This window comes from Etheostoma spectabile, chromosome 2 (genome assembly GCF_008692095.1).
Source record: "Etheostoma spectabile isolate EspeVRDwgs_2016 chromosome 2, UIUC_Espe_1.0, whole genome shotgun sequence".
Classification (NCBI taxonomy): Eukaryota; Metazoa; Chordata; class Actinopteri; order Perciformes; family Percidae; genus Etheostoma; species Etheostoma spectabile.
Genome location: NC_045734.1, coordinates 17,819,489 through 17,844,834, shown reverse-complemented (window position 1 = coordinate 17,844,834; position 25,346 = coordinate 17,819,489). Strand labels below are relative to the sequence as shown.

The following is a 25,346-nucleotide window of genomic DNA, read 5'->3' as shown; positions in this document are numbered from 1 at the left end:
GAGAGGGGGATAAAAAGGGACTTTCCAGCTTAGGAAGTGCCAAACACCCAAATTCTAGAATTGAGTTAACACATAGACACTGAGTGCTGTTTCTGTATTTTTAAAGCATAATGTCACATCAGATAAAGTTACTGTGAACCACTGGCATGTATAAAAAAAAACAGCTAGTTTTAACAAGAAAGCAGAAGGTGCAAAGGACAAGTATAGTCTGAACTGGACCTAAAATAAATTGTCATGAACACACCGCTAACAAAGATGAGGCCGTGTGAACAAGTTGTGTGTGTGCACTTACATACATATATACATACGTGTATAAATAAATATCCAAATGCACCAGCACTTGTTAAACATGGAAGCCCTGGCTAAGACACAGATGAACTATGAGAAACAAGAGCTTTTCATTCTACGATAGATCCTAAATTGTGTAAACATAGAGTACATACAGTGTATTGTATTGTTCTTTAACCCTGTGTAGAGAGTACAATTTGTTTTTATTGAGTGAACTTACATGGTCTTGGAGCACTGACTGGGGCTGTTAAGGAGCTGTTCTTCTCTTACCATTCTCTGAAAGGAAATCCCTGTAAGGAAAAATAATACAAAATAATGTTATTATTTTTCTAATCTATCTGTTCTGTTCTATTGGTGTGCGTGTGAGTCCTATGCGGTGTGTTTAAATTGTGCTGCTCTCTTTTTTCGCTTTAAAATGTGTTTGTGGAGTTAATAGGCCTATTGTTTATAGGCTACATTTTTGTGTTGTTTGCTTTGGTGATGTTTTATTCTGCTGTTTATTCTGAAGTGTTGATTTATTTTATTTATCTGGCTTCGTATTGCTTGTTGCAGTCGATGTCCATAGCTCTTTTATTTAAGTCGTTCATGTTTAATTAATTGTTTTGCCCTCTTTTCTGGTTATTTTTTAATAATCTATCCTGATGAGGGTGGTTGTATGTTTCTAATCAGTTGTATGTACAGGCTACAAAGTGGAATCTTTAGCAACTGAATTTATTGTTGGTGTGGACAATGTTGTTCCACTAGTATTGGCTATAGCCTACAGTGTGTAATATTTAATGCAATTTATATTGTAGCTTAAAGGTGTATCAGATATCAGCAAATTTTAATCCGACCTATACTTTCTACTTTTTATCACAGTACAATCTTCCACACAATCTTGTATGTTTACTTAAGAAAAAGATTCTTTAGGCTTATAGTTGGCCTACAGGTACAACATTTTCATACTATAACTTACAAATATCTGGTAAGAAGTGGTAAGAAAGTCACTAAAAATGTTTTAAAACAATGGAATCATCATGTATCCATTGTAATCATGTAACGCTTTATACTCAAATTTAAGTTATGCAATTACAAAATTAAGCATGTGATACCTTTAACACTAATATTAAATCAAAAGCCACACAGGATCTCAAACTGTGTATACTGTATATATGTGAGGGATCAAAGTGGAAAAAAACACAATTTAACATTCAGTTCATTCAAATGTGTTCATTCAGTCTGTTGCTGTGTTTCTAGCACTTCCTTGTGTATTTCAATGTGGGTGTTCACATTTGTCTTCTGCTTTTTTGTATTGTAAATGCACTAGCTTCATCCGCTTTCAAACGAATGATGAAGAAGTGCCCAGTTTAACCTGAAGCCTTATCATTTTCCTGTATTGCTGCCCTCGATACTGTTTTTTAAGGAAGCAGCATCCTTTTACCTTATTGTCATCCCTAATGCATTTCTTTGAATTGTCACTAGGGGGAGGGAGATCAACAGGGTTGAAACAGTATGTGTTGTAGACACTTACTGTGGACTAGTAGAGAAATGGAATTAGGCACATGCAGAGTGGCCCATGATGAACCCATCTATGCTTACCTGGGGCTTTGATCTCCAGCTGTAGAGTCGAGAGAAGGCTTTTACACACACTGCAATAAGGCTCAGGCCAGGTGAGGAAGCAGCGAAACACCTTAATAGCTTCCTCCAGCAGCTCTGGGTCGGGAGGGCAGTATGGCGTCTGCAACCAAAGCACAAATCATGTATTTTAATGTTCTGTTAAGGAGCAACAAGACCGGTTTGAGGCTTCATGGGTCATTGTTTTGCATGAAGGGGTTATTTTTTTGAATGCATTCAATTATGTTGAGTGAATTGGGTGTACTGTACAGGTACAGTATGTATGATCAGAGTTCAAAACACCATTGACAGAACACTAGTGTGGACTACAGCTGCAACTATGCACATTAGCGATCAATCTATAAAATGTTCTTTATGCTATTTTTAGAATTATCTTGAGTGTCAGCAATAATGACACATGCCAATTTAGTTGCTCCAACATTATTCATTTGAAAATGACAGAGAAAAGTAGCATCTCTGAGAACAACTTAATGGGCTAGTCATTGCTGCATTAGTGTGGATCACTTTGGTCTATTGAAGAGAGGAGGTTTGCCTCACAGCAACAGATAATGTAATAACATGCCAAATGTTCTGTATAAATGGATCAGACATGTAATACAACTTGTTGATGCGATAGATTACACCTGTGTAGTACCATAACTGGCCTTTATGAATTTATAAGAGGTTTAACAATGTAACAACATATGACATGCTTATATGATATGTTTCGTGTTATAATTCAATATCACATGACTGCTTAATTTTATTAATACATCATCAACTAAAATATGTCATATTCCGTACATTATAAGGTAGTTAACTAAGTTTAGTGTAATAATGTGATGTTATTTCATCGGCCACTCTTTTATTTTATTACAGGCTTTCTGAAAAACAACCAAAAGGACATTTGTCATGTCGTTACAAAACCTCAAAGCTGTAACAATATCAGTTGCTACACAGCTCTAACTGAACTCTGGGGTTCTCCCTTCCTACCGAAAAACCCCCGACTATGAAGACCATTTTAAGAAGTATGTTGTAATTCAATGTAATTAGAGTAAACATACATGTATAAAATGATGTCAACTTATTGAAGCAATCAAACTGTGATGGCTGTGAAAGTTTCTGGCTTATTCTGGCTTCTGTCTAACCAGTAATACATTAGTGGATCAGATTTCCAATGACAAGATTACTGGGCCACTTGCGAAATCAGCCTGACTGCAAAATAGAAGCAATGTTTATGAAACAAATAGTTCTTGTCAAGCCAGTAAGTGTTTTGCGCGTCAGTGTTTTGGTCACAGTATCACCTCCAACAACATCATAGTGGTTTGAATTGAGGAACTAACTAACCTCCTGAGAGTGCTCTTAAACATGTGAAACACACACTAAGAGGTGAAGGAAAGTTAAAGGTTTTGACAACACCTGGATGAGGATTAGTACCTGAAGCAATGTAGAGGAGAACATGATAGCGAGGGGAGCCACCAACTCATACTGACACTGATCCTGAACCTGAACTCACACACATTGAGACAGACAGAAAGAGAGCAGTTGTTTGGGTCTACATTCAGTAATAACAGTTCTGTCAACACATGACACATTATTAAACAACATGTACTGTGGACAATATGTTCTCTTTGACTTTAACCTCTCACCTCTTTGGTCTTCCTGATGATCTGTTGTAAGAGGATGAGGAAGTTTTCAGGGTCCCTTTTCACCAGCTCTTCCAGGCTCCAGCGGTTCATTGACTGACCTGCTGAGCACATCAGCACTGAAAGACATCAGCACATGTGGATTCATGTTAGTGCACAAATTCAACATGTACAGACAGATACATGTGAAACATACCTCACCATCACAATTTTGCTCCAACCCACAAAAGACAATCTCTCATTTAACTAAAACTTCTCAAACTCTGGGTTTACCCATAACATCTTTCAAAATAATCCACGGAGCAATGCTGTGCCAATTACCTGTATTGATAGGCCATTAGTGGGTTGAATGCAATAAAGGATGCCACTATCAAAATGAATTAAAAGTGTACACAGTGTACAGAGGCTATTACACTTCACATTCTGTATGTTGTCAGGGTTACAGCAGAGTTGTGGGAGACACAGTCCAGTAGCCATTCTTCTGAGACAGGAGATCATACCATGTTAATTTAGTTTTAAGTTAACAAGGTACAAATGTCAATGTGATGTAATTTTATGTAATTTTATTTATACAGGGACAGTGCACAATTCAACATTAACCTTGTATAAAAACAAGGACACATGCATCGCACCAGGTTGTAGCACAATTGCTATTTTCTGCCTGTAGTACCTGGGCAGGTAAGTACAAAAATTATTCATGAATTAAAATCTCCTTTTCAAAAACTACTTGGTTAAGAAAGCCCCATAGAACCTTGCACTGCCTTGAAATAACCAAAGGCACCAGTAATCATGTCCTACAATTTTAAATCTGTCTGAGAATTGCTCCATGTGGGAGAGGCACTGTAAAAGTAACATTTGTAAGACATTTTAAGTGCTAAGACCAGGTTAATTTTGGTTTCCGAAGATATATTGGTATAAGGTATACAGGAGGAACCAGCCCAAGGTGAAATCCCTGAATCATAGTCAGCCAGTGGGTTTGCCTATGCACATACAGCAATGGCCACTCAGTTGTAGCATACAATGCGCAATGGTGTGCAAGCTTCACCCAGTTTTGTTCAAGATTTACCACATAGGGCTCCTGTGTAGCACTTCTGGTAGATAAACATCCTTGGTTTCATCCTTGACGCAGCGGCCGCAAGTATAACTATGACCTGCGGCCCTTTGCTGCATGTCGTTTCCTCCCCTCTCGCCTTTGATGTCTTCAGCTGTCCTATACAAATAAAGGCCTAAAATGCCCCAAAAAAATCAGTTAAATGAAGTGTGTTTTTTTTGTTCTTTCAAAATCCCACTGGATTGTGTGTTGAGCTCTGAGTTTTCTATTACAGTGTGAAATGGAAATGAAATACAGTGCAGAAAATGTGCATACAGTATCTACACCAATCTAAGATCTAACACACTCACAAAAACAACTGAAAGCTTGTCAACTGGTCAGTTACTCTCTACAGTTCTCTGCACCCAGGAGTTCCATCTCTGGAGGTTAGAGGTGCATTTGTATCATGATTAACTGGAAAGGTGAACGGGTTTACTTTGATAAGATGCCAGCACTTGAAATGAAGCTGCAAATTTTAAATAATCCTGTTGAGATGTAAATTTGAATATGTCAGTATAGTTCAAATGAATGTAATTACACTTATAGACAACATACCGTGCAACAGAAGATGGAGTCATGTAACAAATTAAGGGAATTAAACATAAACAAACTCCAGCTTATAGTGTGTTTTAAATGTCAAAATCACATCTTCACAGTCTGAGGGTATAAAACTCGTTTCTGTAAGTGTGCGTCGCTATATTTGACACTGATTGACATGTGGGAGGCTGTCGATTTAATCTTCTACCCTGTTTTTAAACACTGTGCCACAGATACGCATGCCCCATAATGCTTTACTCACACACTGCGGTCTGTGCCACCACTTCCTCCCAGCTGTCTATTCACACAACTTCCTCCAGCACCCGCTAAAGCGTTCCCCTGATGATCTGACAGCAACAGTGTCACTAACAACAAGCTCAGACACCCATATACTCAGTTTCTGTGACACACAGCTCTTGTGCCTTCTGTTCAAAACAGCACTATAAACAGCACCCGCTGTATCACATTGAAATGTGTGTACTGTACTGTGTGTACGTGGACTTCTGAGAAAATATGTTTTCTTGTGCCTTCCTAGAAACAGAAGGTTACATGTGTGACCCACGCAAAAGCTACCAGAGCTTAAGCAAAACTGCTCAATTGTTATAAGTGACTCTAGATTAGCATGTCAGCCAAAAGAAATGAATAAAAACATATTTATATATATGATTTTACCCTCATTTCACTAAGGCTCAAATGAGCAGTGGGAGCCAGGATTTAACCACAAACCAGGGTGCAAACTACAGGGGAGCCAGGAGGAGTTTGGCCCCTCTTAATAATACATGAGCTCCCTTGAAAAAATGATACAAAAGGATTTGTATCATTTTGGGTGGGTCTCTCTGATATGCTTTTGCCGTGCATTTCTACTTTTCTGGTTCTTTAACATCCTACATCATGCACAACATCAAGCTATTATTGATGATTATTAAGTATGATTAATGCATGACTCAAGAGGCGGCACAATATCAAAAACATCCCTCACTTTAATTCAAAGACCAGAAAAAAAGTTTCTTAGGTTGTGTTGGAGGTTGGATGTGTTCATTAGCTGATTGTATTTTTATTGATAATATTTCAGATGTGCTGACATAAAGCAAGATTACTTATCATACTTATGGCTATTAACGTTTCTTTGCAAATCCCCCACATTTATCATATCATATCACCACATGAAACAAAGTAAGACATTTTAATAATAACAAGCTTCTGTATTAAGTTCTCATTTCTAAGATGTGAGGTTTAAACTGAAAAGTTGTATAATAATTCTCACAGAAATTCAATCATCTTCACTGAAGCAGCACACAAACGTAATTAGTTGTTTTTACAAGCTTGACTGCTTTATGCCAAATCTTTAACCAAATCCCAGCTGTGGTCGTCATCATAGTCTTACCATTCCAGTGGTGTGCTGCTGTGGGACTTTGTCTCAACCCGTCCAGACATCTGTCCAGAGCATGCTGAATCCTGTCCTCTGTGCATGAGGTGTGCTGCATCTTCACTGCTCAGGTTCTGTAGAGGGATGGGAGACAAAATGTGATGCATTAACATTCAGGTATCCTTTGGAATATTACCTTCAAATTTCATTGTATGCGTGCATGCTGTTCACACACACACAAGCACACAAACATGCCTCTCTCTTTTCATGAACAGTATGTGTTATCAGATCGGATTTGCATAAAGGCGGGTCACGCGGTAAAGTATGAAAATTTGTAGAAGAAGATACACAAACCATAAAGGCCCATTTCTAAGGGGAATGAAAAACAGACACAGGGGTTGGCTTGCATTGCTCCTTTTGTTGCCATAGTTCCTAGAATGTGACACACGATTCTGCCTGAAATCAGAAAAGACTTTAAAAGATGTTGAGAAGAGCCATATTACCTATCATGTTCCGAGGTATATTTAAAATTTGAAATCATACAACAACAAACAACATTTAGCTCCAGCTCAATGTCAGTTATGTCTTTCCTAGTCTGGATCAACGCGCTACCAGATGTTCTTCCCCTTCTGCTCACTGTGTTTCCATTTGTAAAACAACAACAAACTTTAACCTAGCAAGTTTCACGCTGAAAATGGCAAGTTTTTAAGAATGGGGGAAATGGGGAAAACTGGGACGTTTTGGGACCAATTGGTGTAGATTTGAACAAAATACACACGGCAGTACACTGGTAAGAGCATATTCCTTTTAATGTATCCAGCCTATTTAAATAGCTCACGTTAGTGTATTGTGTGGTGCAAATTTTCCACCAGAAGAAGATCCTTCCCGAAACTATTTTGCAGAGCCACCGTTGCTGTGTCCGACCAAGATGATTGTGACTGATTTAAAGAAATGCAAACAACCCAAAGCTTTTTTTTCTCCTATCCTGGAATGTATGTGTGGTAGAGCCAGACCACAGCACTGTGCCTTCCAGATGCTGCCGCAGACTATACACTGTTTTACAAACAGGAGTCTTATTGAAACTCTTGTCACACAGATGTTGAGTAATTAGTGTAAAAAGCATAATAGACTATTACCAACAGCAACATTTATGCAAACCAAAACAAGCCCACAATTTTCACCTTATGACTTTTATTAAAGGGTAAAAGAGAAAAAGCACCCGGTGATTTTAGATTTAAAATCAGTCCCATGCTACAAAGATTTGTGAAACAATGCTGCAGATCAAAGAGATGTTGTGAAAACAGACAACTGCAAAATTCCAGTATGACCACAACATTGTAAGTACATCGTCTTCACCATTGACTCATCAGGGTGTGCTGAACATCACTTTTATAACTTTCAGTTTATCAGTGCATTTGTCTGTTTCTCATATAACACCTGAGGACCACCCAGGGGTGGCAACTTGTTTCAGTTCTGTAATGAACACATCTCTTCAGAAGCATACGCATAACAATATACAAGGGACGTCAACTTAGTTACTTAAAAGAAGTCGAGTGACAGATTTTCTTTCAGGGTAGATAAACAACATTCATGGTGGAAGTGTTTAATGACACAGTTTGAAAGCTGCGACCCCAACCAACTAATATCAAAAGTCAACCCAGACTGCTACCCAAACCAAGGAAGATCTTTTAGTAAAACATATGCTGAAAATTGTACAGTGACCACTTCTTCACTGGTAACTACAACATTGCAATATTTTAGAAGTCCCCTGAAAAATGCCCAGTTGTTGCCCAGGTGCACCCAAATACAACAAAACACAAATTCACCACTGCAGTGGTCAATTCACTTTGCATGCACAGTATGTTGCTGGGAAAGGGAAACCCTGTCTTGCCAATCTTTCTGAGGTTTGGTGAAGTTGGCAATACATGTCTTTGTTTGTGACACAAACAGTGTTAGGTCTAGGAAGATGAGGCAATTTGGTTAAATCTGGTCGGTTGAAAGATTGTATAAACAAACTTGTCTTTTATATCTATCTGTTCAGAAACATTTGAGTAAATGGGATACATTTTTTAAAAGAATACAATACATTTTGGCTATGAATGCACATTGTGCATTCATAGCCAAAATGTATTGTATCAGACACTTCACCTATTTTTGAAATTCAGTTTTGAGCTAGAACATAATTATCAATGTGACACTGTATTAGATTTTTTTTGTGTTTTTGAAAAATACTGGAATTAAAGATAGTGTAACATGTAATGAATGTTCCATGAAATGTGATCATAAGACCACATGGTTGGTAATGCATTATGGTCATATTTTTAAACTTTACCTCATGTTAGAGTTTTAATTACAGTGTACATGTGAGTACTGTGAAACTTCCAAATTTAAGAAGCAGAACAACTATACTTCCCTAAAGAAGCTTTTTAAAGATGTGCTGTTTTTGAGTTTGAGCAGTTTTTGATATGTAAATAGTTTTTATTAAGGCTGTATATTATAATAATTTCTCAAAAACTAAATCATTTTGATTAATCATAGCTAAATGTGCACACATAATTCATGAACTTGTTTCAGTGATGAAAAATAAGCATTCTGTGTGTTTACTGAGTCCTTATAGAGTAAAGTCAGCGCACAGACAGAAATGAGCATTGACATCAAAAACTGTTTTTGCCTGAAGATTACATCTTCTCAAAATTTCCCCAGTGTGACAAATTCCCCATTTCACATGAAAGCTAAAATTAAATGAAAGCTGTCAAACGAATCGTGTTAATAAATGACTCATTTGCTCTTACATACCCACTCACCTAATAACTACCTGACACACATGCAGACACACACTGTACACTTAAAGGCAATAGTTTGACACTTTAAAAAAATTTGCTTATTTGCCTCTTTCCATTAGCCTGACGTCGTCATAATCAGATTCTATTAGGGTATGAGTCTTATACTGCTCCATTGGGCTGGGATTATGGGGCTTGTTTCAACCATAGTCAGTTAAATAAATGGACCAACAGATCCCGGTGTTCTGGATGGAGACCAGTGAAGAAAAAAAGAAGCACTTTTCCGGTGATGGCTGAGCATTACTTCACAGCCTCCAACTGAGCATGACAACGAAGATGCAACGTGGGCAACCTGTCTGAAAGTTGTAAGTCTTCTGGTAGCTGTGCCAAGAGAAATCTCAATCATTCCCAATCAGCAGAGACGAAGAGCGTATTTATATCTTAGGAGATAACATAGGCACAGGCGGATTATTGCTAACTAAAATGCTAGCTAACATTAGTAATCAAATGGTACAGTGGTATTTTATTCTCAAAGAAACGTTAGACACAAATGAGAGTCTTTGGGGAATTAATAATAATTTACAGTAAAGTTGGCTATTGATTATTTTTTATAGGACAATTACATTCGTTAAGGCCGGAGTGGCTGACAGGTCCTTTCTTAACACAGATACACTATAACAAGCATCAAAATACAGGAAAACATAATGTAATTCAATAACTACACCAGATGTTTTAGTCAGTTCCCTATGATAAAACACCACACCAAAGGAACATGTCATTATGTTATTGTGAGCAATGCTACAATATACAATGCTTGGGATTTTAACAGAATTTCAATCCCAACTGTCATCATAGTCATCATAGTTGTTTACGTAGAGTTGCTAGTCATGTTGCTAAATGCATGAGCCTGTAGTGTTTCATAAGAGGATGTAAGCAGCACATCCTTAAGTGTAAATAAGGTCACTTCCACTTTTTAATGGGTTGCAACTTGCAACAGTCAGACAATAACAAGCAGTGCTGTGCTGTAGAAGAACAACTAGATTTACACTGGATTAACCAACTCCTTCTGAGATGGAGCACCTCTCCTTTGCTGTCTCTTTATGCTTTCTCTTATTTATCAGCCTCCCTCTCTTGTCTAACGTTACAAGTATCAACATTTCCCAGATAAACGAGCAGTGGCAGCCCTGCACCTCCACCTGTGTCTCTCTATATCTTTCTCTTACTGTCCTCTTTTTCCCACTCCCTCCATGTCGTTGCAGGCTGCTTCCAATTTCTCCCACTGATCCCGTTACCAAATGCTTCCTAACAGGAAGATAGCTTCCCTGCTAAGCTGAGGAAGCAGGTGCCTCCCTATTGTTGTGGTGTGATCAGACTCTCAGACATACTCCCACAGACCAGGCAGGAGAGCTTGTGTGTATGTGTGTGTGTGTGTGTGTGTGTGTGTGTGTGGGGGGGGGGGGTATGTGTATACAGTATGCATTCCTGTCATTTTAACTAACCTCCCCTCCTGATTGATTGAGTCTGATATTCACATCCAGTCTTCCTCTGCTGGCCCAGAGCTGTTGTCCTCCTTTCTCTTCACTGACCTACTGGATGTGAAACGGCCTCTTATGGCTTTAGGAAACAAAAGCAGTCCAACTCCAAAGCTCTCCTGTAACAAAGTGCTTTGCTTTAGTTCCAACACCCACTACCGGTGACAACTCACCAAGTCTCATACACCAAGCTGGAGTTTGCCCAGTTGTCATGGAACTACAATTGTTGAAATGTTCTACTTACTTCTTGTTTATGTTGGCCATGAGGTGAGATTGTTTTGTCAACTCCTGTTACCAAGGTCAAAGATAATATTTTGAAGCTTTTAAAGCCAGGCAGTTTTAGAACTTTTTTCTATGTTATTTGTAAACGATTCTTTCCTCAAAGGGGTCCAACATAACTGCATAACTGCATTTTGCTGAACTATTTTGCAGTTCTTCTAATCCTTTATCACATTAAATGTACTCAAGTAGACCTATAGTATGAGCAATTGCATATGAGTGACTCAAGTAGGAATTGTTGGCTTTAAAAAATAAAGACACTGAGGTGCAACAATCTGCTCTTGTATATCTCAGTACTGCACCAAAACATAGAGATTGTTCTGTCACTTACAGCACAGGATGCCACTAGTTACCTTTGGTCTTCACTTCTGCAATAAATCCTGATAAACATATGATGAAACCATTAATGCAAATATCAGGTGCTATATTATCAGGTTATGAGACTTTACTCTAAACAACAGTGAGCCAATGGCAACTCTGTTACATAAACAGGACTGAGTGAGTCCTTGTCTTCTGTATTTCACACTAAACAACAATGTATCAATGTATCATCACAAATGATAAGGATGCAGATATCCATGATTTCCATTTGAAAAGCATGTCCTGTTACATTTGTTTAAATGTGATATGGGTAAACACACTTTGCGTGCTTTAAGGCTCACATCCCTGAATGTTTTTTTGCAAAAGCAGGTGTGTTGTGCATGTGCAGAGATGCATACACACACACACACAACCTCAAAGTGTGTGTTGTAAAGGTGAAAATGAAGATTTTACTGATACCACAGTCGTAAAAGAGACAAACAGGAAGCAATGTTGTGAATAACACTCGGTGTTGCACTGGGAAAGTGTAATTAACCTCTACACGATGTAAAATAAATAGAAAAAAAACTATTACATGTTGTGGAATTGTATTTATTTTATTTTATTCAGGATCCCCATGATTTAATGCAAACTGTACATCAGCTACTCTTTGTGGGGTAAAGAACAAAGCGTGTCAATGTCTGCCTTCTCCAATCAGTCATCTATTATTACTCTTTGTTCTTTTTTATTATTTCAAGCCTGACACATGACCACTATGGCAGTTGTTATTTCCCAAGAGGAAGAGATGATTGTTTGTGAACAAATTGTGCAAATAAACAATTTATAAGAAGTAAAGATGGTTGCTTCTTTTGGTTGCGCAGGGAAAGTCTGTCATCATCTGACAGGCTGGTGGCAAGCAACAAGGAGTTCATTACATTTAAGGCTTATGTTTGTTTGTTATTTTGGGGGGGCAGGGTGGATTATGGCAATGCTATTTATCAAGACTCATTATGTAGCAGACCACCACAGAGCGAGAAAAGTTTTCAAATGAAATTGAGAAAGTATTAGCCTATATTGAGATAAATCAAAACAAAGTTTACAATTTACCATTTTGTCGAGAAAACCACTGCATTGATTTGAAACGACTTATAAGAACCTGAGGCTTGACTTGAACACTAGTGCTGCAAAAGTTTTATTATTATTATTTATTATAGAATTACTTTAGACTTGACCCCGTAAAAACTTGACTTGTTAAAATCCTACATAGCCACACAGCTGAACTATTAATTATTTATGAATTGAAAGGACCGGGTCTTAGATTAAAAAAACAATTTTTTTTGGAACACAACATTGAAAATAAAAAGTTCAAATGTTACAGCAAACAGCAGTTTAATGGTCAGCATTCAGTCCTAAAAGCCCTGCAATCAAAGCGACACTAGAGAAGTTTCTGTACCAAATAATGTTTCCAAAATTGTTTCAGTGGTTCATCAACTCGTAACAGGATTGACGGCACTTCTGCGTTCGCTTTGCGTGTTTCTATCAGCTACAACCGTACTATGCAAGTTTGCCAGATCTGGTAGCGGATCTGTAGTTCCAATGAGACATAATGGGACAATTCCGCTTCCAACCTGTAGTGGGACCGAAGCGGGAAAAGTTCCTTAGTGTTGCTTTAACTCACAATGTGCTTATAAAGACGTGAGACTTGACTTGTGCTTCACTGGCTTCAGCATTAAAGGGGACCTCCATCGATCCAATCCAATTTCAAACTAACCTGAAAGTGAAATTGCAATTGCGATGGAACTCTGTGTGATTACATAACCACAAAAGAATTGTGATTTAAGTAAACACAAAGGTACTGTGTGCGTGACAATGTAGTCCCTGTGCGCACAGGGTAACACTCTTCACTTTACCAACAGTATTAACAACAGATGAGGCCACCGTGTCTTAAGAAGCTTGGTGTTTTTATTGTTTACTGTTAACTTCTTTTACATCTCTTTCGTCTCGCTTTTCCCTCCCACAGCCACTACGCTAAGTCCCACACCACTCACTGGTCGCTCTCCTCGCTTGCTTCACCACTCACACACTGACTTCTCTCACTCAATGCACCTACCATTCTCTCTCTCACTAATGCCTGATTTATGCTTCTGTGTTGAATCTACGGTGAATCTGCCTTCTGAATTACGCTACCCCAGGGATGTATTAAGCGTTTCCCACGTAACAACGTCCACAACAGATATGACCAATCACTCTGTTTAGGCAGTAGCGTGTGTGCCGTGTATGATCATGTGAGTATCAGTGTCGAGGATTTCCGGGCATGCAGACTTTAAGAGGAGGTTGTACGGATCATATTTTGTAAATTAATAACTGCTTAGCATGTAACACCCACATAACATGTCATTGTTTAAATAGGCATGCAACATGTATTATTTTAATTGTAATTTGTATTTTTCCCATGCATTGTTATATTTATTTAATTCGTACTATTGAGCAAAGCAAAAATGTCTATTTTGAAAAGATTGATTTTTGATATTTAATTTGTAAAACATTAAGTTATCTAAAAAAACTATTACACATTTTTTTGTTTATATATTTCTTATTGTGCTTGTTTAACTTTGTATGTTCAAGTTGAGAAATACACATTTCAACATTTTTATAATCAGTGCATTCCCATGACTTTTTCTCCAAATCACGCAGCCCTGGTTTACATGTTTTGGGGAGTATGCATATGTGTAAAAAAAAAGTTGCATTAAAGCATTTTGTAACTACAGAAGGAGCTCTAGAAGTCTGATATTTTGAGTCAGTGTAACTTGTGGCTGAAGATTTGTAAGTTGGAAAGTGAAACCACTAGCATAGCACACCTGAATGTGTGACCAAATATGGGTGGTTTGGCTGCATTGTGGGTAATGTAGGCACCAGGTTTTGACAAAGAAGAAGCATTCTGCACTGATTTTCATCCTTTTTTAACTCTCCATTGTAAGAGCAAAGTGCTAAATCAGTGAAATAACTATTCGTTTAACTCAAGACTTGAACTGGATTAATACAAAAATGACATATTATTTCATATGGATTGTAGTTTGCTCAATCAAGATCACTGGAGGTCACAATTTGCCATCGTCAGTCGCGTCTACTTCACTAGTTATGACTACCTCAATTAAAGTCAGCTTAATTACAAAGGCATTGCAGTGTAAGGTTACTGCACATTTAATTCACATTGGGGGCAAGTGGTTGGTTCATGCAGTAAATAAGGATGTTGAGTTCAAGGGGTTGGCTCAGTAGAGTTTCTATTGGGTGGAGCCCTCAAAGACCACTGAGAGACTCTATCATGTCAATCAAAATGTATGCTTCAGAGAAAGTTAACAAGATTATAGGCTTGCATCCCTTGTTGACATTTTTCCACACAGTTTTCATGTCCAACCAAATAAATGATGAATTAAGTCTTCCACATGCGTTTGTTAAAAGCATGAAACATACAGACCTTCTGAAAAAGCAGAAGTCCCCAGAATGGTATTACAGTGGGAGACTGTGCTCACAGAGGGGCACTGTCAACATGACAGCCCAGCTTTCCCATCACTGTGAGGCTTACACTGCCCATCAACTCCTTTGACCAAAAACAAGAAACCTAAGGTTTTCACATTGCAGAGAAATAGACTCTGATATTATAAAACACAATTGCTTGTCTTAACAAGTTGACAAGTTTACTCTGACAAAACCTGCTTTAAAGACAAGAGTCACTAATATGTCAATATACTATCATATTGGATGGATGGATGAAGCTTATATTTGTAATAATTAAAAATTGTCAAATATAATATTTACAGATACTTGGTGTACATGTATCTATGTTAACACTTAACAGTTGTACAACTTCCAAATCAATAGCCCAGTGTCATGAAGTCAAAGAAGACAAACTAATCAGTTTATCAGGCTGACAGTGTCAGAGACTGCTGTGCATTTCAAAATAAAAGCTACTGCCTCAGTTGTCTTACCTGCAGTTTACTGTCCAACAGCCATAGTCTCTGTATGTCTCTAAAGAGTCCAAGGCAAAGTGTCTCCAGCTCAGCGCCACTGCCATTCATTCACCACAAACATCACGGTTTAACAGACAAACACAAATCCAGGCCACGGCAGAGCAGTGCAGCGAGACGAGTGAAATCAGTCACTGGTAGGCTATCTGGATGTTGCTCTCGGCTGCGTTCAAAGACTTCTACACTTCACACACACACTGTGCCTCACAAACAGGAAGTGTATGAGAGAGGTGCATGTGAGCACATGAGGGAGGCTGCTGGTGTGTGTGTATGTGTGTGTGAGTGTGCATGTGCATGTGCGTGTGTGAAGGTAGGAAGTGTAATTGTGTGTATTTCTACATGTGCGTGAGAGAGATTTCATGTGGATTTTGAAGGGATGTTGGCCCCTAAGAGGAAGTCATCTGTATGACATGTTTGTTTTCATGCTATTTTCACACTTGAGTTAAGTGTCTTTGTTTTGGTGTTGTGGCTTTGTTCATTATTTTTTTTAAACTAGGCAAGTATTGGCAATATTGTACTGTCCTACCATAATAAACACAAAAAGAGCTTTGGATTTTCACCATCAACATCAAAATTAATAATGCAAATTAACAAACAATAACTGTCTTCTAGTAATTTGTGTGTGTGTGTGTGTATGTGTGTGTGTGTGTGTGTGTGTGTGTGTGTGTGTGTGTGCGTGCGTGGGCATTTGCGTGTGTGTGCCAAATTGTGTATCATTCCCGTATAGTAATAAAGTGGTCCTTTGTGTTTATTTCCTCAAAATTTGTGGAATCAATATTCCTGCTCTCTCTCTCTCTCTCTCTCTCTCTCTCTCTCTCTCTCAGTCAGGGAAACACTAGTCTTACTTCCCCCTCCTGCTTTGCCTGTCATTTACATTTCATGTATTAGTGCAACTGTGAATTCCCCTTCTCTTGAAGTGAGCGATATGTGGTGACAAGCCTTACTAAACAGTGACAGTAAACACATTAACATTATTTTAGGTTGTGTAGCTCTGCCCAATTTTGGGTTTTTGATTATTATTATTTTTACAATACACCATAATGTGAATGAATAATCCTTTGATTTTAATACTTTAAAACTTGATTTATTGTTATTTGCTTTTACAGCATACCATTTTAATTTGTTTAGGAAAAGTATAGGTAGCATATTTACAAAGTCCAATGATGGAAGAAGTGAGTTCAAAAAAAAAGAATTGTACCTAATTGTATATCAAATTGATCAGGTTGCAGTTATGATCTGGGTGTGCAGGATTAATAACCAATACCTAATCGGAAAAACTGATATTATCTTCAATGTCAACATGTCACTCACCTACTGTGGCAGTGGTGGCTTGTTGTTGATGATGGTCACTGTGCCACTTGTGCTGAACTTTCAATAACTTTTTCAATAACAAATACTGAGATCTTCCCTAAAAAAAAGCGATTGTTGTGAAGTTGACAAAGAAATGACTGAATGAAAGAAAGGAAACCCCAAATAACAAAAATAAAGAAGGATGAAATTTAGGAGAAACACAAATTAAAAGTGAGTTACCAACTGACGTTGGGAAGACAAGAACAGGATCCTGAACAAAGCGACGTATCTAATCAAATGGTTTAGAACTGCAACGTAGTTGAAAATCAAGAAGCATGTCTCTGAGAGACTGAAAAAAAAGAACAGGATCACACTTGTTCTTTTTTCATTCCAGCTCGTTTCTGCTTGACCATTGGCAAAAGTGCTGCTTTGCTGTTCAAAGATATGTTTTCTAAAGGTTACTACATTAGGTCTGCAACAGCTTCTCCATGGAGGATTTTCATTATGATCTTTTTGAAATGTGTGTGCGTTCAAAAAGTCTCACAACCAGCTGATATTTTGTTTTTTCAATTTCACTACTCTCTTACTCAATTTCTTTATGCAGGCATTCTGTGAGCAGACATTCTAGATGGTTTACAGATAAGAGAAGTAATTTCGTTTTACAAAATTCAATTAAATACAAATTGTGTTTTGTGTCAACTGTTGCTATGTGTAATTTTACTTTAGATGTAAACTTTGTTAACACTTTCCCTACTTGCCCAAATTCAACCATGTACAGACTGCAAGGGGCCAACAGCTGTAAACATCTAATTCTTATTTCCAGCTGGTGAAGAAGGCAGTGTGTCAGGCAATCTGAACTGGCAGAGGTTAGATAAAACTGTTTTTTTCTTCTTCCCATACGCGCGCTGATTTAAACAAAATAGCTTATGACCTGAAGAAACCATGATCACACTGTGTTGTTTAAAAGAGTGGAACCAACTTCTTGCAGGGGTGCAGCTAGAAGGGGGCACGGGGTGTCTGTTCTACCAATTTCCCAGCCCTTGTCACATGACCAATTTATGTTTCCGTGATGATATACACCATGGAACCAGCACTGGATTTTTTTATTTTAAAAGGCAGACTGAGCATATAGAAAAGGTGTAATGTATTTGGATGTACAATTTTTTTCAAAATGAAAACAAATGAAAAGAGTGCCACCCGACTTATAAAATCCTGGGATTGCCCCTGCGCTGACTGTTTTGCCTACAAATGTTATGAAACACTATTAAAAAAAACTGTGTACTTGAACATTAATTACATAATGATGTGGCCTCTGCTTTGAGTTTCTACGGCCACATTTCCTTAAAAATATTTAAAAGTTAAATGTATATATATATATATATATATATATATATACATACATATATAAGGTTCAAATGAAATCAAATGAAATAATAATCCCTTGAATTGGATCCTGCATATTATCTCATTTATTCTTTAATGTTTGCATTTGGTTTTAAGATGCAATTTTGTTTTTTGTTTTCCCACTTTAGATCCCTAATGAGATTGTTTCATTAATAATCTCATTACTATAATTATTTCTGAATGGAACTCAGTTCAGTTTGCAACAGTTTGCAGCCGCCTACTCTTGTGGTAGGCCTAGATCTACCATTCCTACCAGACCTGCAGCAGCCAATCATCTGCTCGTTAAAGAAACGGTGTCTTATGCCTCCACCGCCTGGGACAAGCAGAAGGCACCGCTGCAGTTAGGCTGGGCTGGTGTTTATTTCTATGGACGCAAGATGGCGCTGTTACATCTATTGCCAACATTCAACAGGTCTCGTGAAGCTGAAGCACCAGGTTGGACTGCACGAGATAGGCACAATACAAGAGGAATGTATCGTGCAAAACAATGCAGTTTTATATTTGTTTTATTTATGTTGTTTGCATGTAAGTAGAAGCCTTATTAGTGTCATTTAATATGACATGGACTCCCACTGGAGGCTGTATCTGGGTCCTGACGCCCAGCTGATCAGCACTAGTGTGGGGGTTGATTTTCAGTGAGAGAAACCACATGCTGGAGACGAACTGCTACCCAGTCATCTAAAAAGTACCTGGACATTGCAGCACATGATGCAAAGGGAACTTTAACTTAAATCAAGCAAACTTCCACATAATGAACACTTGTTGAAGAAATCACTTTATTCGACGATGGACCCTCTTTGATTTTGGTGGATATGTCATGATCCTATGGCGTGGGGCTGAGGGGAGAGGGAAAGGGAGGCGTGGGGGTGGGGGGAGAGGGAGGTGTGGGGGGAGAGGGAGAAGGAGGGGGAAATTGTGAAAAGACCGGCAGGAGGAGTGCGACTTGCTATAAGGACACTAGCGACCCTTAAATCAAGCCGCTCCTCTATCTTTTCGCAGGAGATTTGAAGAAACCAACAACAAAACCGGAGCAGTGATTGAAGCCCGATAGAGAGAGGTAGCCTGACAGCGCCAGTGTTTTGACATCTTTTTAAATTATTCTCAGGTAAAGTGGGGGCTTTATAGAAAAAAAAAACTGGCATGCATGCGGTGTGTCTGAAGGCTACTTTTATATCGCTGTAAGAAACTAATTCGCCCAATGTTTTTTTGGAAAATGTTTGCAGGCTGCTGGGCCATCATCAAAGTTAACTCTCTCTCTCTCTCTCTCTCTCTCTCCCTCTCTCTTCTGTCACGCTCGCTGCTTTCCCTTTCTCCTCCAGCTGCAGAGACACTTGGGGACCGAGGGACCTACCATGATAAGGGCTGTGGATATTGTGCTTACTGTGCTGCTCGCCGCGTCCCTGTCGTGCAGGAGCGCGTTCGGCGGCTACGGGATGAGTCTGTTCGCGGCTCAGACTTCTTCCCCGGACCCCTGCTACGACGAGCACGGCAACCCACGGCGTTGCATCCCGGACTTCGTCAACTCCGCCTTCGGCAAGGAAGTAAAGGTATCCAGCACCTGCGGCAAGCCGCCCAATCGCTACTGCGTGGTGACATCGGCGGAGAAAGGGGATGAGAGGACCAGGAACTGCCACACCTGCGATGCCTCGGACCCCAAAAAGTACCACCCACCAGCGTACCTGACGGACCTGAACAACCCGCACAACCTCACTTGCTGGCAGTCCGAGAACTTCATCCAGTACCCGCAGAATGTCACCCTGACTCTGTCCCTCGGTAAGAAGTTTGAGGTCACTTATGTGAGCCTGCAGTTTTTCTCGCCTCGACCCGAATCCATGGTTATTTACAAGTCCATGGACTACGGTAAAACTTGGGTACCCTTTCAGTTTTACTCGACCCAGTGCAGGAAGATGTACAATAAGCCAAACAGGGCCGTTATCACGAAGCAGAACGAGCAGGAGGCCGTGTGCACGGACTCCCACACCGACATGTACCCTCTGACCGGCGGGCTCATCGCCTTCAGCACGCTGGACGGCAGACCGTCGGCGCACGACTTTGACAACTCCCCGGTGCTGCAGGACTGGGTAACAGCCACTGACATAAAAGTCATCTTCAGCCGGTTGCACACTTTCGGCGACGAAAACGAGGACGACTCGGAGCTGGCCCGTGACTCGTACTTCTACGCCGTGTCGGACCTACAGGTCGGAGGGAGATGCAAATGCAACGGGCACGCATCTCGGTGCGTAAAAGACCGGGATGGGAGTCTGGTGTGTGAGTGCAAGCACAACACCGCGGGGCCGGAGTGCGACAGGTGCAAACCTTTCCACTACGACAGACCATGGCAGAGAGCTACAGCCAGGGAGGCCAACGAGTGCGTCGGTAAGTCCAACCACCGTCCTCCATCCCCGAGCGGCTGTCTCTGATGCTGAACACAGCTGCTCTGCATGTATGATAGGCTACTGTACTTTTTTTTTTATTTGTGGTCGCTGGACTGACTTGTGGAATTTTAAGATAACTGTCGGTTGTGGAAATATTTAAAGAAAAAAAGAAAAAAAGAAAAAGAGAGTGGTATAATCATTAAATTTGTTAACGCAAAATTATGTATTTTAAATGTAAAATACACAATAATAATGATATTAATGACAATAATACTTTTGTTATATTTTATGACTTATATACGACTAATTTTACAGCTTCCGTTCAATAACCCCAAACTTGACATTCCCTTCAAACAAAACCACAGCAAAGTTACTTTTTCTCTAATAGCCTATTGTGGCGCTCGTTTACGAGCATTGAATTGTGTTTAAGTCGAATGTAATTTGCAAATCCATCTAGCTTACTGCAGGCCATAATGGCGGCTTTTAAACCACCGAGCCTAATCGTCCGTAGCAACATTTGTCATAGCTCGACCATACCGCTGCAGTAAAGCGATCATTTATCTGAACAATCCTGCAGCAAACACACACAATCACATAATTATTTTTCACATCAAAATCAAGGTGAAAGGATGCATCAAAATTTAAGGAGTGGTTGTGAATAAAAATCAATATTTACTATTATAAATCTATAAATTATTTGTTTATTATTACACTCTAAGATATTATAATTAAATCGTTTTGCTGATTGATCATTTGAAAACGGCAAATTGGCTCTAGTTTTATTGCATTAAATGTGTTTTAAATGGGCTTTAATAAAAATACCATGTCTAAACTGAATATTTTAATAATTATCATTAACATTATTCATTGAAAAACAACCTGAGGAAATGTAAATATAACCTCTAAAAGTATTTTTTATCTGTAAAAGAAAGCAATTGGAACAACAACAACAAACGAAAAAATGTTGTATCAAAAAATGTTGCTCTTTTTGTCTGAGAGCTAACATGTTTCAGCAGCTGCTGAGTGATCAAAGTCACGGTTTCAGTAGTGTTATTACAACCTGGCACAGACACATGAACCTGTGGATTGCAGAAAGACAAATCTGGCCAGGTTTCTGTCAATTTAAATTCTGTTCTTGAGATGCAGAGAAAATAAGAAAAGAAGATAGGTGATATGAAGAATATTTGGACAGATCAATGATATCACTGAATTATGTTGCTGTAAATGCTTTGAATAGTATTGTGGCAATATGGCCTTAGCTTCAATTTAAGGTAATTTATTTGGACAGAAAATGTTTGAATCGCGAAGTTTGCAGAGTAACAAAGACTTGCAGTCATTGGTGATGAGGTGAGCGATGAGGAGGATGATGAGGAGAAACAGAAGGAGAGGCAGAAAGATGTGGACGATAGAGACTAACTAAAACCTCAGTCTGATTCCCTTTACATTTCCAATTCTGCTTCAGGTTTTCAGGGAAAAACGCAATATATTGTTTGACAGTCACACCACAGGTCAGTCGCTTTGACTAATAGCAGCTCTTTAAAAGGCTTTTTTTGCTGGCATTTCTAAAGCTCTGACACATTCTCACAGTCAAATGGGACGGTGTTGCTAAATCAACAGTGGAAATATCTAAATTCTGTACATGTTGTGACGCTGGAGATGCTCATAATGTGAAGAAGAAGAAGAAAGCAATGAAATCAATGTTTTAGGTGTGTGTTACGCCTTAAATTTTGGTTATTGTCAAGTAGCCAATGCCAGTCGGCATGCTTTTCTTAATGTTGGCCAACTGACCATACCGATCGATTTTCTCTTCACTTTAAGAATCTTATCAAGCTCACTAAGTCCAGCCGCACAACCAACGTTAAATTGTTATTTGGCCAACATTAGAAGCACACAGTAATACAGACTGCTGTGGTAAACATCCCAGCATTCAGATAACACTCAAATATCTTGGTAACCAGCAATTTTACATTTAAATACCTAAATATAATGTTAGAGGGAGATTTGGAATGTAAAGCTTTTAAATATTTACAAGATCTTCAGGGATATTAGGCACACCTCTTTAACTCTTACAAATTCATTGTTTCCTTTAGTCAATCCTTTTGACTTTATTTTATTCACTTTATTCTTCACCAACATGCGTATAATATGTTTCACACTGAAACCATAAAAGCCTCCAAGATGTCATCAGCAAGATGTTTAGTTTAGTAGTTTAGTAGTTAGTGTTTAGTAGATGTTTAGTCAACTTTGTGTAGGCTATGGCAACGTGTGTGTGTGTGTGTGTGTGTGTGTGTGTGTGTGTGTGTGTGTGTGTGTGTGTGTGTGTGTGTGTGTGCGTGCCTGCGCATGTGTCTGTCTGAGCAAAAGCAAATGTGGAATCTTCAGAGAAAAAGAAATCACACCTCTGTCAGGGCAATGAACATTGGAAGGAGGTGTGTTAGATGGATGTGTGTATTCAGTGGGACAACTTTAGCGATCACGCAGACTTCCGAGAGTTTGTCGTTGCACTCTCCTAAATGACAGCACCGTGAGTGTCTCTGGACTCTCATAAGCACAGCAGTGTGTTTATGTGTGTTTCTGTGTAAAGGTTGGCACTGTCTTCACTGATATTTTCTTTCCATTAAAAAAGGACCACAAAAACACACACAGGGGTGTCTCTGGGTTTTTCTCAAAGTGCACTTTGCTGATTACTTTCCCCAAGATCTTAAAGGACGCTCCTGAGTGTGCACCTTGATCCACTTAAGTTATTGGCTCTCCACAGCTAAGGAAACACTTTTAATGCATTGAGTTTAATAAACAGCACCACAGGCACAACAGAGACTTGCATCAATCTCAGTTTAGAGAAGTTAATCTGGGTTTGCAGCAGTGGTAAAAAAATGTTTTTAATTTAACTGAGAGAAAATGATGGATACACCATTGTCTGTTAGAATGCACTGATGAGCTTCATAGAAAAAACCCACTCAATTCACAAAGTAAGGAAAGGTGATGGCTGCAGTCAGAGAATACATTTTTTCAATGCAAATTAACTGTAAATGTAATGTTCATCCCTAAATTACCCCATTTCAGGTCTGTGCAGTTTACTTGACATTTGGGGAAAATAAATAAATGAATAAAAGAGGAGAAAGTGTCTTGAATAATTCAGACAGATTAGAAAGACAGCTTAAGGGCATGCAGAACGAGAGGACTGCAGCACAGAGAGAAGCAGGAAAAGGAGGAGGGGCTGGAGATGGAGCAGGACGACAATAGTGGAAATGAAAGAGAGAGACATAAGCAAGAGAGGGGGAGTATGATGAGGAAAATGTGCGAGGTAGAGGAACATGGAAATAAAGGGGCAATAGAGTGACATATCCGTGGCCTGTGGGCCAACAGAGTATTTTGACAATTGTCTTTTTTTCCAGGCACGTCTTATTGGGTCAATGGGAATTTAAAGGCTGTTGGGACAGGAAGAAACCTTTTCTTCCACAAAATTCACAGTTCTCTTGGTGCATTGATAATGTAACAAATAAGAGATTTGGAAGTGATTATCTCAAGTCGTTTACCCTCTAGCCTCACTGCTACTCCTTTTTGCACACAAAGAGTCTCTCGCTCCTAAAGCCGAGTATCACCTGGATGATTTGAACAGAGACGCTGCTCGTTCTGCATCACTATATGTCATAATATAAAACTGCAATAATCACATTAAAATGTTCCCAGGTGCTGTTCAGAGGCATTTGACTGACAGGAGCAAACATGTGGTGCAGAAAAGTTGTCATGGTGGATTTGAAAGCCATTAAAAAAATTTAGTTTTAAAGCAATAACTATTCAAGTTTGCCTTGTGATATGTGAGTGGGCTTCCAACTTGAAACCATCAGGGGTTAAAAAAAAACAACCTCTGAGTGCTCAATTAGATGTGAATATCAATTCAAACGAAATCTTTAAGGCCACATACAGTAAGTAAACACTTAAAAACAGCTGTGCACATACTGATGTTTAGTGGCATATTTTTCTCATTTTCTTGGATGATTGCCCGTACCCTAATGAAGTCTAAAATAATTCCAGAACGGCTACAGTGGAGTTTGATAACGACGGTATTTGCAACAATACATTTTAGGATTTTGGGCACTTTATTTGACAGAATCAAAAAGAAGGTTTCTTGCTTACCATTGTGCACCAACTTCCATCTCTTATACAAGAAGTTTGCGGCATAGACAATGCAAAAATGTAAATGCCTTAAATAGACAAGAATTTAATGTAGACAATGTAATCATAGATGTGCCCTAATGTATAAAGGATCAAAAGCTATAAGAAACAAACTTTTAAAGGCGATAAAAATGATCAAATATCATAGACTGATCTGTAAGTGTTACTTAGGTGAGGTGTTTAAAGTCATCCTCCATTCATCAGATAACGACAATCAAATTGTAATCAAGTCTTCAAAGCAGAGGGCAGAATCAACTGCACTATCCTACAAGTCCGACATGTATCATTCCACCTTTGCCTGCACATAGAAGTGATTCCTTTCACTGAAATTTCATCAAGTCAGCTGGAGAACAAATACGTTCTACAGGCCTTTCCTCAGATGTCACTTTTCTGTCATGTTCGTTTGGTACCTTTCAGACATGACCAACGGTCTGGTTAATGTTTGAGCAGCTCACCGTGCACCTTTATAAACCGGCATCCTTCATCTTCAAAGGTGCCGGGGGGATGTGATGTTAGTCCCGCTCACAGCAAACAAAGCTGGGAATAAACTGACAGGGTAGCTTTGCACTTTGCACTGTCTTACAATTCCTCACCTTCACTTCTTCAGTCAGCACTCACCTCTTCTTACCAACATGCACAAACCTGTAGGCACGCATGCACACACA

The 25,346-nt window shown here is 39.0% G+C and overlaps 2 protein-coding genes and 1 long non-coding RNA gene across 7 annotated transcripts in view; 1 reads left to right on the top strand and 2 right to left on the bottom strand.

The window, feature by feature from the left end:
• Window positions 1-15,646, bottom strand: part of pik3r5 (phosphoinositide-3-kinase, regulatory subunit 5) — a 22,919-nt gene extending 7,273 nt beyond the window's left edge. For 2 of the 3 annotated variants that reach the window (XM_032540922.1, XM_032540936.1), the window contains exons 1-6: window positions 15,398-15,646; window positions 6,539-6,654; window positions 3,531-3,646; window positions 3,319-3,387; window positions 1,867-2,005; window positions 509-578 (exon numbers count right to left, since the gene is read on the bottom strand). In XM_032540922.1, coding sequence (XP_032396813.1) covers window positions 509-578; window positions 1,867-2,005; window positions 3,319-3,387; window positions 3,531-3,646; window positions 6,539-6,638 — 494 coding nt within the window. In that variant the 5' untranslated portion in view covers window positions 6,639-6,654; window positions 15,398-15,646. Of the gene's footprint in view, window positions 1-508; window positions 579-1,866; window positions 2,006-3,318; window positions 3,388-3,530; window positions 3,647-6,538; window positions 6,655-10,799; window positions 10,952-15,397 lie in introns of all 3 variants that reach the window. The other variant, XM_032540929.1, reaches the window with a different exon arrangement.
• LOC116705089 (uncharacterized) lies at window positions 4,078-5,082 on the bottom strand. The gene is made up of 3 exons (XR_004335844.1): window positions 5,073-5,082; window positions 4,905-4,908; window positions 4,078-4,184 (listed from the first exon to the last, which is right to left on the bottom strand). It is a non-coding gene; the product is annotated as an uncharacterized LOC116705089 (long non-coding RNA).
• Window positions 15,647-19,044: 3,398 nt separating the features above from the next.
• Window positions 19,045-25,346, top strand: part of ntn1a (netrin 1a) — a 58,006-nt gene continuing 51,704 nt past the window's right edge. For 2 of the 3 annotated variants that reach the window (XM_032534129.1, XM_032534112.1), the window contains exons 1-2: window positions 19,045-19,235; window positions 19,450-20,506. In XM_032534129.1, the coding sequence (XP_032390020.1) occupies window positions 19,483-20,506 (1,024 nt within the window). In that variant the 5' untranslated portion in view covers window positions 19,045-19,235; window positions 19,450-19,482. The remainder of the gene's footprint in view (window positions 19,236-19,449; window positions 20,507-25,346) is intronic. The other variant, XM_032534119.1, reaches the window with a different exon arrangement.